This window comes from Oryzias melastigma, linkage group LG16 (assembly GCF_002922805.2).
Source record: "Oryzias melastigma strain HK-1 linkage group LG16, ASM292280v2, whole genome shotgun sequence".
NCBI classification, from domain to species: Eukaryota; Metazoa; Chordata; class Actinopteri; order Beloniformes; family Adrianichthyidae; genus Oryzias; species Oryzias melastigma.
The window spans coordinates 10,625,257-10,638,599 of NC_050527.1; the positions used below are offsets into that span (position 1 = coordinate 10,625,257).

Here is a 13,343-nt window from a genome sequence, read left to right on the forward strand (position 1 = left end):
TCCTGGAGAAGTTGGACAACCTGTGCAACTTCTGTAGGGTTAAGGAATCGCCTCATACTGCCAGTAGAGATAATTATCAAGCCAAAATCAGCACGAGTGGAAAACCAGCCAAAAAAGATCAAGAGGGAGAAACTTGAAATAACCTCCACATGTAACACCAGTCCTGTTTTGGGGGTTTTCTAATTGTTGCCACTGAAGTGCACCTGTTGTTAATTCCATGAACACCAATACAGCTGAAATTGATTAACAAGGCCCTCAGATGCTTAACCAACCAGAAAATAATCAGACAGGTTTAACACAATTCATGCCAGGCCCAATAAAAAATGTGTTCCTTTCATTTTTGTGAGTATATATATACATATAAAGAATCACTATTTGACATCCATACTGACACCAGGGCAGACTTTAAAATCTATATCTCCCCACCTCCTCATTTAGTACCTCAGAGGAAAGAGAGGTGGCTGATATTTGACAATAAAACCTTTCATAATGTGCACACATTCCAAAGAGGTCTAAATGGTTTGAGGCTAAAGAAGGTGACAGAATGCAAAGGCAAAAATATAAGGCCACTGGGAATCGTTTACAGTAAAGTCCTAGGAATGACGAGGGAAATGACCTCCAGATTTCTAGGAAAAGATACACAGAGAAACTTAGGTTTCAGATATGTATTCCCTGTTACAAACAACCTCTTGGGAATCATCAAGGCACAGACATGCTGATGCGGTAGCTTCTCTTAGTAAATTCATCAGTTGATAGCTCATTTTTAGCAGACAATGTTTAGCTTGAAGTCCATTTGGCCATACTGTGGTGCAAATGATCAGGCAGACCGGAAGTCCTACAAAAGGATTGCATGCATCCAGACATGTTGCATTTCTGAAGCGTGTGTAGTAGAAGTTGCAGAACAGGCTTGGCATACATGCACTGCAACAGCGCCCAATGTCTCCTGACCTAAAACCTGATGAAAGGTCACCTGCAGGTGTGGAGCTTGTTTTACCTGAAATTAAAGATTAGCTTGGTTGTGGACAATAATTTATTTCTTTTAAACATTAGCTTGAATATTAAATTTGTATTGATTTGCTGTGGCAAACAATACGTTGAAATTGTGATCAAGTTTTAAAGGAACCGTATGAGCTGTTTTTTTTTTTAATTAAACTCAGTAATTAAGGGTGTAAATTTTTTATTTTTTTGTATAATTTAATTATCTCCATAAAATGTTCCTAATCTTCCAAAAACTGTTTTGTATCTGTATCTTTTTGTCTTCTTTATTTTCTTTAGATTTATTTTTATAATTTACTTTTAAAACATTTTACAAGATTAAAAAGCAATCAAAATAATATTTTATTATAAAAAAAAGGTTTTAAGAATAAGGAGTAAATGCTGCTCTGTCCCTAAAAACATAAATTGTTTTATACATTTAATAGGGATTCAGTTAAAATATTTTAAGTGACTACACAAGTGATTCCTTAAAAATAGACACCTATCAGACTTTGAGAAAACACAGCATTACATTTAACGGAAACCTTTAGTGCTTTAGCACCTTTTAAGAAAAAGCCTAAAAACACTCAGATTACACAGAATCAGCTCACTTCTTAGAAGAGTACAATGGCGCCATCTGTTGATCTACAAAATAAACTCTAAATTCTTCTTTTAATAGAAATATGCAACGATTGATCAAATAAAAAAAATCAAGGAATAATAATACAGTATATGACGCTGAATTATTTAAATTCAGACATCATATGTCTTGCATGAGGGGCTGACAAGTGGAGAGTGTACACATCCAGTTATGTCTTCAAAAGGGAAGCTAAACTATTTTTAGTGACACCGAAAACAGTTCTTCCAACCATGTGGCAGTTTTCTTTATTAGTATAAATAAATAAATAATGTGAAAAATAGAGAATATTTTACCACTTAAATCCCTCCTAGTACATAAGTGAAACATTTAAACCATAATACATCACATTAGGCGACATGAACCAAAACTCTACAGCAAAATACTGCAAAATTGGAGTTATACCGCATGAGGTGATGAACAATCCTTCATCAGAAATCTCAGGAGACTCAGAGAGGTCAGAAATCTGAGAATCCAATCTAACAGTTTAAGGTTTAAAGAGTACAAGAAAGAAAAAAAAAACACAAGCACTGCTAAAAAAACAAATAAGCAAAAAAAAAGCAAGCAACTTTATCAACTAAATGCAAATAGGTTCAATTCTGCTTTCCACCAAGCCGCCAAGCACACTCAATTTCTAAGTTTGAAGCAAAACCTGGAGAATCAAAAATCCTGCAGCCTCTTAAATGACCACTGGAGGCTGGTTTTAGAGAATATCCTTTTGACTTAAGTAAAAACAACTCAAACCTCACAACAAAATTACCTTAATGACCTCTTGTAATAAAAAATCTTGGTATTTTTTTTATTTAAATTAGCTTTTTTGATATTATAAGATTGGTGAATATGGCAACAGGTGTGTAGTCCCAGGAGGTTGGACCAAACAAAACATCTGTAGTCTTGCTCAATGGTCAGTTTTTTAAGATACGGCGATAGTAGACTCCTGACTATGGAGGAAGTCAGATATTATCAGCCGAGCCCAGGTTATTATCAGCTTGTCTTTTTGTTCAACAAAACTTTTTCACAGCTAACAACTTGCTAGAAATTCAGAGAGACTGTCTCCATTGTTGTAAGTCTCCAGTGTTTCAGATCAGATAGAGACTTTACTGACACCTTGAGTCAGACACTATATAAGAAACTGGAGTTAACTAATTAATGTTTCTTTTTTTACACCTCGTTTTCATGAACGACATTTATTAATAGAAAAGTTTGTTTTACCGTAATAAACTCCAAGGTTACCTACAGTTCTACTCACCCAGAAATAACTTAAATTATGTATTAGAAATGTTATCAAAAAGCATGGATCTAAGCACAGAGCCCTGTGGTACACCATGAGTGTGTTGTGTGGAACAGACTCTTTATACAAGCCAAACTTCATTTAATCAGATCTTTGAACTGACATTGGTTTTCAACATGTTTTGACCTTTATGGGGAAAAATTCGGCTCAATTAATCATCCTTCAGGGTCGCAACAAAAGTCAACTTTCTGAGGTCGTGTGGCAGTGATTGTGCAGCAAGTCTAAATTACCAAAATAAAATTCTCTGACTTTCAAGTCTTCTCAAACCCTGTTTAAAATAAATGAACAGTTAGTCAAAGCAATGGGAATATTCATATTCCAATAAGTGTTTCCAACAGCATCCCCCTGCTGCTGCTGACATAAAAAGCTCCCATAACAACATTTTCACATCTCATTTATCACAGCAGTCATGCATCACCGCATCGCAAAAATGAGCTCTGGAGGCTTGGAACAGTGTTCTTCCACAAAACCTTTTCATGACAAAATCTGACTTAAGCCATTGTGCTATAATAGTAATGCATGTTTATTTAAATTTCCTTGTTCTAACTTTTAGGTTTTTGTACTTTTCTCAACAAAATAGCCCATATTTTGAGTAAAACATTTGATTTAAAAAATTTTTTTGAGTATATTCAACATGTGATATTCTTTAGGAACATATAAATATTTCATCTTTAAAAACAAAACCCGATAATTTTAGACATAATATATAAAAATATGATACTGGGTATTTAAAACCAAAAGTTCAAACATCTAAGCCAGATAGTAAATATAAAAATACAGCAAGTCTCTAAAGTAACTTCATACGCACTAGAGAGTAAGGTAGTAAACATGAGAGCTGACCTTCCTTGTTATCACTGAAACAGTGGAGCATTGTTCTGGCTCCTAATGAAGGCTGGGGTGAGCACAGAGAAGGCCTTTACAAACAACAGCAGGAGTTCAGGACTCTGCTCTTTCAGCACAAATGTGGAAGCTTTTACTGAGCCACTGATTACTGAAGAACAGAGAGATGTTCCGATTCAAGTCGTTCACCAGGAAGAGCCGCATTGTTCCCTTCTATCTGAAACCTTTATGCTTTTCTGTGTGCAGCCCCTCGTTTTTAATCCTCCTGTGTGTTGTTAGAACCTGGGATTCTGGCCGGAGTTCTGGCTGATACTTTTCTCAGAGAATTTCTTCCAAGTGGTTGCTTAGATTTTCAGTAAGCGCCCAGGATCCGTCTTCAATCCTCCAAAGACATGTTTGCCAAGGATTATTTAGCTTCCCAGAGGGCTGGGACCAAGTGGTTCTTTATAATAACTGTATTTGCAAAGCAGCTTTACCTGTCAAGTTTCTGACAAAATATACTGTGTATTAGCTAACTAACCGCCAACTAAGCTGTAAATCTAAAACACTTAGTGTTGCATAGTGTTGCATTCAGTTTAATAGTGTTATAAGCCAATTTCATATTTGATACAAAGAATATTAGTGTTTGTAGGCAAACTTGTTAAGGTTTCACACATATTGGAGAAAAAAATACAACACTTATTTATTTTTTTTATTATTTTTTAGGGTAAAATGAGTATGTTTTGTCCTAAACAGCTGTATTTCTCTTAAAGATGTAATCCGTGGTGCATATGGCAACAGGTGTGTAGTCCCAGGAGGTTGGACCAAACAAAACATCTGTAGTCTTGGTCAATGGTCAGTTTTTGAAGATACGGCGCTAGTAGACCTATCATCTCTTAAAATTCTTGATTCACTTCTTCCACTTGTGCATTTTGGTCAAATTATCTATGAGCTCTCTGTATTAAAAAAAAAAAGAATTAACTAAAAAGGTGCTCAGCTGACAGCAGCTTAAGCAAACAGTGCAGGGAGGAGCAAACAGCCAAAGAAAATCAATGAGAAATGCTGACACACACACATAGTCATTTGTTAGGATGGTGTGACTCGTTCAGAACACATTTATTGTGCTTCATATTCACTGTAGACAGTATGGACTACCAATAGTTCATGTTTTGGTCTATCTGTGTTCATTCATCTGTTAATATGATGGTTACTAATTTCCAGAGAAACAAACATGGACAGAATGTCAAACACTTAATCCTCAAAAAAAGATAGGAAGACTTTTATAATGTTTTCTCACAAAATATTGGAAATAAACAAACTGGACCCTGAGGTTGCTGGGGATTCAGATGAATGGAAGGATGGATGGATGGGAGACCTTCCATCAACCATCGTACAGTAGTAACATCTGATCAGTATAATCAGTATAACCCAGCTTCTTTAAAAAACAAGCGTTATGATTTGAGTTTGGATCTGTGCTCTGAGAAAAGATTCCATAATTCTGGAGCTATGATCAAAACTGGATTTAAACAGTTTTGTTTACATTAAAAATACAGGCAAAGGAATGCCAGCAAAAATAGGATCATAATTTAATTTCCAAATTCAGCCCCTTGATTTTTTGGGGTATAATTTCTATTCGAAACATAATTCTGTTTGATTAAATGAAACTGTTTTCCCATTTTTGATTTGTACTGAAAAAAAGTGGAACATTCATCACATTGACAGTATACAATTACACTAGAAATAAACAAAAGTCAGTTTTATGTCTAAAAAAAAAAAGAAAAAATTCCCTCAAAAGAAAATCAATTTGATGAATCGATAGTCATTTTTTTAAAGTAAAGATAAGATTAATTTAACTGATTCATTTTCCTTGATTTATATTCTGGTGTTGCTTCATTTTAAAGTTGTGCTAAACATTTAGCAAAGGTTGCAATTCCACTTTATATAAAAAGCTGGTCTGCATAAACTAAATGATAATGGAGCTTGAGAAATGTGTTTTTTGATAAAGCCAAATGCTTTAAATGCTGCTTTTAACTTTTTGAGAAAATTTTAATCTATTTTAGTTATTAATTAAAACATAATACAATAAATAAAAATTTTCAGCTACATATGCTTTGTTACAATAATGTTTCACTTTCCAATACAAATAAAAACAGTGCTAACATTTAAGAAAACAACAATTTTAGACTCTGGAACTGTAGCTTCACCTGTTCCTTCACCAGTTTTTTTTGTAACTTTGGCAAAAAATAGTTTCATCCATACAGTACATATAAAACATACAAAAATTTAAAAACACAAAAATTAAGTATGACACTGCAGTCGTTCAGATTTCAGTAACAGCCATCACATTTGTGTGCATCCTGACTGTTCATCTATCTACTTTTAGTCAGTAACATTGTGTTTGGAAACACCAACATAGCATGCATGTGTTGTAACAAAATAACTAAACATAGACATGGCAGAACACAATCATCGTAGGAGAACAAACCTGTTTTTCAGCTACAGGATAATGTGTTCAAAGGATTGTAGCTCAGAGTAAAAAAAACAAAGAACAGACGATTCAGCGGAAGAACTTAGGAATAACACAGATACAGTAGCTTTCAGGAACAATATACTGATATTACTGTTTTACATTTACATAGAAATAACGCTACCTCCACATTTCCTTGTTTTGTCATCCCAGTTTAGTAATTTTAAGAGCACCGAGTGTTAAGAGCCTAAGCTTGAGCTAAATGCGAACTGAATGTTTTGTGTCTTCATAGCAGGCAGTTCTTACCATTAGAGTGCAGGAAGGTTAATGCTTTGGAAAAGCTGCGTCTTGAAAGATCTTGAGGCAGTTTACAGTGATGAGTGCGCCTGTCAGCTGTCTCCACTGTCTAGTGACGGGGTTTTTCATTTTATCAAGGAGAAGGTGAAGATCCTGGATCATGTCCTTGTAGCCATTTCCATAACGGAGACTCCAGGTGTACAGGAAGTCATAAGCAGGTTTCCACATGGCCTGGAACACAGGACATTGGATCATTTTTTAATACCTCAGTATATTGTAAATATAGTAGTCTATAAATAGTGTTCCCTCGCTATATCACAGTTTACCTTTGCACAGATTTCTTTAGGGCAATTTTGCATGATTTACCTTTTTGTGTTTTTTTTCCAGGACACTGTGTTCTGCGTCCTGATTGGGTGATGACCATTGTCAATCAATCTCCTCTGTGGCATGTCTGCCTTATAGAATGCATTCAGCTTGCCAATCTACATAGATATTAATCTCAAGCAGATCTTTGTGTTCATTTAAGCTTTGAGAGTTTAAATAAGAAAGAAAAGTTGAAAATGTTTGAGTCTGTCTGAGAACAGTGAGGGGTTTTACAGCCTTAAAACATCTATAATTCTAGTTTGCTGTATTCACCTATCGTGAGTTATTTTTGAACACAACTTCCACGATAAACGTGGGACCAGTTTGTATCTATAGCTGATCCTATTGTGGCTATTATAAGTAATATATTGAAAACAATTCATTTTATAATGGGTTCAAGTTTAATAAAGGGAGTGTATGTATCAATATTTGCCATGTAGGGGTAGGAAAGTGACTTCCTGCTAATATGATTTGCATTGTTCTCAATGTTCTCCCTCACCTGTGGATTGACTTCACCGTTCTTCCCCCGATGTGGAGCCTCATAACTGGCAATCTGAGCACTGGACAGTTTGGCCATCTTCTCAGCAAGCTCCCGCCATCGGCTTCCCAGCTCCACAGCAGCCGAAAGTATGACGGTGTTCTGAATGAGCTGCGCGGCAACATTCACGCAGTCCATCTTCAGCAGGCCCTTGATGGTTATCCGAAACAAAGAGGGTATTGGTTACACATACACTGAAGAACTGTCTGATAGTAAAGGAATGAAGACTATCACGTTATTGTTCATTGTCTTATGATCTCTCTGTGCCTTATCTTTTTCTTTTCTTCACTCACCATCATCAGCTCATGCAGGAACTTTGACTTTGAATTCTCGCAGTGGCAGTCCTCCTTCAGCTTTTCCAGTACGCAGGCTATTTTATCGGCCTCCGTTTCAGCATGCCGCCATGTGATCGCATCCAGTGGCTGTCTTTTGTATCCCAAAGCATCAGCAAAGCTTCTCCAGCTTTTAATATCTTTTGTCACCAGAGTCTGGATGGCTGAGTACATGTAGGTTAGCTTCTTGAGGGGCCTCGCCATGTTGTGTAAGAGAATCTCTGTGGAGAGTTTGATGCCAGTGAAGTCTATCACCTGATCCCTGGTTATGACTTTGACGTTTTTGCAGTGAACCAAGCCAGTTCTGCCTCTGAGGAATCCAATGTACCACTCTTTTACCTTTAGGTTACCAACTGACCTGACAGCCTCTGTGGAAAGGAGAGCCAAGGTGTCGCCCTTGAAATACTCCAGCAGGTAATCAACGTGTGGCTGTCGAATGACCGTTTTCAGAGCTACACCGTAATACTGCAGGATCATGGGTCTGTCTTCAAATTCAGGATCATCTGTGTCACTTTCCTCAGGAATGGGTGAGGTTTTGGCGATTTCAGTTCTCCTTTCTAATTGTTTTGATATGCGCTTCTCTGATCTGATGGGTGCTGCAGGAGGGGAAGGCACCTGAAATGATGCATCGCCAGAGGCCAAGTTTAATTCCTTCACATCTACGTCTAGTTCAAAAGGTGCCAGATCTGTGTTGCCGGAACAAGATACATTCACTGGTAGATGCACAACAGTCCCAATCTTTAGCTGACTTTGCCTCACTTGCTTGACTTGGTCCTTAGCTTTAATTTGAAACACTGATCCTTTAATACCTACTGTGATTTCAAAGTCAACCAGCTTGTCAAACTTAAAGGAATGCTTTCTCCAAAGCTGCAGCACAACCGGAGGCAGCTGCTTGTTTCCCCGGCAGATGTCCGAGAACGGAAGCTTTGGCGGGACATCTTCATGGCAGCAGACGACGATTACAAGCTTGAATGACGGGTGGATGTATCTCGGGCCGTAGACTGCAATGGTGATTTGTCTGTCTAGATAATCCCAGACTGAAGTAACAGGTGGCTTAACTGGAGAGGCCTCTGCAACTGCGATCACAAAAAAGTGTGTCTTCAAGTCCTGCAGCTTTATCTGAATTGTGTTGTTCTGGATGTTGCAGTCGTTGGTTTGGACATACGGCCCCTCTCTTTTGCTGGACACTAAACCAGACACGGTGGTCATCAGCTGACTGTCTGGGTCACTCTTCACCTGCCCTGACAGCTTCATGTCCACAGACAAGCTCTCCTTTGTGTTGATGTTGCTTAAGAGGACCTCAAGAAGGGGACTCAGGGTGGTCATGTAGCTGGTGTTGAGTCCAGGAGGAGGTTCCAGCATTGCTTTCAGAGAAATCTCCTGTATTTCTCCAGGTGGGACATGGCCCTCTGGGACATGGATGCTTATTTTGGACTCGGGTAACTCCACTCTGCCTCCATGGTGGTCAATCTTGGAGATGACCTGAAAGTTAGCGGCCTGCGTTTGAGCCCATCCGGGGCTCTTACTCATCAAATTCAAATCTAGACATGAACGTGTTAGTTGCCTGTGACTCAGCCAGGCCATCTTATAGGCCTCTATGTCATTTTTTAGCCACTCAAAATCGGGGCTCAGCACCGGCCCAGGAGGTTTGGAGCTGTTGTAAGATTTTGGTGCCTTTCTTCCTAAATCGTCCAGAATGTCTGAAGCACTCCTCCATCTCCCAGATTGATTGCCGACTTTGAGTTTGCGCGGTAAAAAGTTGCCCAGGTTGCCTTCATCTGATGATGTGCTGATGTCATCGTCGTGACTTGGCTCTAGTTGTGTCTTCTCTTCTTTTAGATCGGATGCATCTGAATTATTGTTGTTCTTGCAGCTGTCTACAACATCCGCGAGGAAAGGATTTGAACTGGATAGTTTACTCCAAAAAGGGTTTTTAATAGAAGAAGTCTGTAAAACTTCTGGTTGCAACAACTGCCAATGATGGTTTTGGGAACTCCGGAATACATTTACTCCTTTAAAGAAAATTTAAAAAAAAAGTTTACTTAGATTTTTTAGGGTTATTAACAAGTTTTCCAAACATTTTGCTTAAGACATCTTAATTGTTACCATTTAAGCTGTCACCAGATGTGAGATTTGGACCCAAATCAATGAGGGTTCCTTCAGATTTACTTCGCATGAGACTCCCATGTCGGAAGGAAATAGCTTGTTTCACCGCCATATTTTCATCTGAAAAACATTTAAAATAACCTGTTACCCTGAAGATCTGACACACACACACATTTAAAGACCCACTCTAATAAAAATTGTATTTGAAACATATTTTTGTAGCACTTTTCTGATGATGGAGGACATATTAAAAGAAAAGTAAGATTAAAACTGTGTATTTCTTTATTTAAGTTGTAGTAAATCAGGAGCAAACAAAAAATTCTGTTTAAAAAACTGTAGTTGTTTTATACAAACTACAATTGGTAGGCCCCAAAGGGATGATGGGAAATGAGTGCAGGGTTACTTCTGCACCAACAGTCCCATCCACAGCTCAGAGACAAATTTCTGATGAACTACTGCAGCTCTGCAGAAACTATGTCCTAGAAAACAACACAGGGTTTTAGATTTTGCCTAAAAACTTCATATTTATAATTAAAAGACCACTGGGAACACTTTTAAACTAGATCAAAAGATTATTGGAGTGAGTCTTTAAATATAAATATGTCTTAAAACAGGTTGTGTCTTCTTGTAGCTAAAAATTCAAACATTTGTTGCACTTCCAAGTGTTTTTAGTACAAAATATACTTTAAGTTTAAAAATTAAATAGTTGTTGTGATTGTTTTTGATTTCAGATCCCCGCCCACTTCATGCAGTGACGTCTGATGGACTCAGCAATATTCGAGAAAACAACCAACCTCTCTCAAACCTTAGCAAAAATTAATAATAAAAAGAAAAAAGGAAATAAAATTAAAAAAAATCAGATTTTTACATTCCTGTTGACATTTGTGGTTATCTTTCATTGACACATTAAAACTATATTTACGAACCAGTTTTTTGTTCTTCGCCTTTTGTATTTTCCCTAAACAAAACCCAGAAAAAGACGGCTTGTATGACTCTGTCTGACAGGGAGTTGTTTAACATTAGAATAAAGCCTCAGCTCTTCATTCTGGCACTTGTTTGCGTAAAATGACACTGCTCATTCAGAGCTTGTCCAAGTGAGTCAGTTATTAATAATGTGTTTCATTCTTTGATTTTTTTACACTTTGCTGAAAACAGGTTGGTCTTGTCAAGCTGATGTCACAGAGGTCGTTTCAATGGCAGCTTCCTGCTACAGTTAAAGAGTAACTACATTGTAGCTAAGGGATTTTTTTTGTAAGAAACAGCATGAAAGACAAAATGTTTTACTACATATTCATTTTTTCACATTTTTAAAGTTTTTTTTTATTATTTAAATAAAAAACACAATAACTATAAATGTAAAAACTATTTGTCCCATTTAAAAAATACATCGCTGTTAACTTGTTATCAGATGTATAAACTAGACTTTATTTTACATAAACATTGATAAATTACTTAGTTATCTTTTTAATGTAGCAGTAGAGAATTAGTCAAAGAGGACAAAGTTGTATCCTCACCGTCAGTCAGTGATGTTCATATTCGGCGTGGTGGCAGAAATAAGAGTTCGCGTGTCTGTTCTGCTCTCCGGGACGTTTCTGCGGGGCTCCTCCTCACCTTTCAGCTCCTGCCTCTGTTTGTTTTACCAGCGCGGTGCATGCTGGGACTGAAGTTTTCTTTCGAAATGACATCTCTGGCGGTTCAATTTTTGAGACTACGTTACCCATAATGCAAAGCCAAGTTAACCAATTTGACTTGCAACACCTGAAACTAGGCGATACCTTCAGTTTCGGCATAAACCGCGCGCCGGTTTACAGATGTCCTATGAGAGATTATGCTCAACTCCAGACAGAAATGTTTTAAAAAGATACAATCACGTGATCTATTTTATCTTCTTTTGTTACCCTTTTTAGTTTCACTTTACCAGTTTGACAGGTGAACAAGAATTTTACTGAAATGTGGTTTTATAAAAGGTTCAGACTAAAGATTCAGACCAAAAACATATTTATTTCCTAAATAATATCGCAAACTCATATGTAGGGACTCGTTTTAGTGGGAAAAAAGCATGCAAACATATTTATGTTTATAGGGCTTTAAAACTTGCAATGCCGTGAGCTCTCTGCATTTCAGATCCAACAGTTCCCAAGGAATGTTGTTAAGCACTCTTGAGTAGATTACCTAGTTATTAAGCTGGTCTGACTGTTTGTGCTCACATTTAACAGAACTTTAAATGGCAAAACTTCCAACAACTTTTAAAAATAATTAATTATTTACTTATATATGCTTGTTTTAAATATTTTAATTGTAATATTTTTACTTCTGCTTAAGTGATAATATTGCTCTAGTCTTTTAATTGGGAGAGGATTGAGCTCATAAAGGAAAAAGTTATAGGATTAACAATCTTTAATAATGTTTCAAATTCAATAATTAGGTTGTGCAGATAATTAGTTTACCGTCAGTGCACTAGACCAAACCAATGCAATACGGAGTGCAAATGTATCCTTAGTGCAAATGCAGGGTCTGATTCGGTTTATCTGAATTGTAATGTGACCTGCAGTGGTGTATCTGCAGATGAAGACAGAAAAGCATTTGGAAAAAAACAAAACATTCTTTCAGTCTATTCTACAACACTACTTTAAAAAATATTACTTTTTAGTGGCTACCATACCCTGTTTACAGTACTGTAAAACGACATTTCCAGTCCCAGAATAATTTTTGTTTACATTTTTTAACCACTTGGTGGAGTCATTTCTCAGCAATTTAGTCATTGGGTTTGAAAATTGTTCTGTCAGAAACTGTGTCAGATTGAAACTCACGTCTGTGCTCATGTACCATGACCAACTGGATGTAAAGTAAATAAATATGTGCAAAACATCACATATTTATACACTTCACTTCCAGTTGGTCATGGTACATGAGCACAGGCATGAGTTTTGATTGCCTTTTTTATCATTTGTCATTTGTTCATGTGATTTTGAATACTTGCATCACATTTTTTTTGTTTAAATTCACACATTTGGCTTAGTGATGCAGAGTGACCAAAAATTGTACTAAAGTACAATATGCAGTAGAGTAAATATGACTATAGTATATAGCTTTACTTTCTTACCCATGCCCGAGAGTACCCCTTAAAGCTATTAATTGAGAATGAGCACAGAGAAACAGTTTGAACACGCTCCATTTTCAGATATTGAATTAAAAATCAAAATTTTTGTAATCAACCAAGAATACCTCCCTTTTACAGCTTATTTTGAGTGATATGTGTTAAATTATGTAGCAAATTAAAGATGCAAAGAATATGAATTTTTAACATCTAACATGTCACTAATTTCATTTATGTTGGATGACGATGAATATTCAATATCCAATACTTAAACATTTGATTCCCTTTCTTAAACATGTCCTTCCATATTTTCAATTATAAACATGTTTGAGAAAATGCTTTAAGTCCATCATGCATCAGTGCTGTTTAGCAACGAGCAAGTTTGTGGATTTACAATCAAAGCTAAACTATATTGTTGAAT

General features: G+C 36.6%; 1 protein-coding gene across 2 annotated transcripts; it reads right to left on the reverse strand.

Moving 5' to 3' along the window:
• Window positions 1-4,440: 4,440 nt before the first annotated feature.
• macc1 (MET transcriptional regulator MACC1) lies at window positions 4,441-11,672 on the reverse strand. Of its 2 annotated transcripts, XM_024268384.2 has the most exons (6): window positions 11,340-11,672; window positions 9,826-9,945; window positions 7,681-9,731; window positions 7,349-7,537; window positions 6,496-6,717; window positions 4,441-4,678 (listed from the first exon to the last, which is right to left on the reverse strand). In XM_024268384.2, the coding sequence occupies exons 2-5, from the start codon at window positions 9,935-9,937 to the stop codon at window positions 6,514-6,516; spliced, it is 2,556 nt and encodes an 851-aa protein (XP_024124152.1). In that variant the 5' UTR covers window positions 9,938-9,945; window positions 11,340-11,672; the 3' UTR covers window positions 4,441-4,678; window positions 6,496-6,513. The 2 variants fall into 2 exon arrangements, with proteins under 2 accessions (XP_024124152.1, XP_024124151.1); XM_024268383.2 differs by lacking the exon at window positions 4,441-4,678 and having other exon boundaries at window positions 5,816-6,717; window positions 11,340-11,671.
• Between the last annotated feature and the right edge of the window lie 1,671 nt (window positions 11,673-13,343).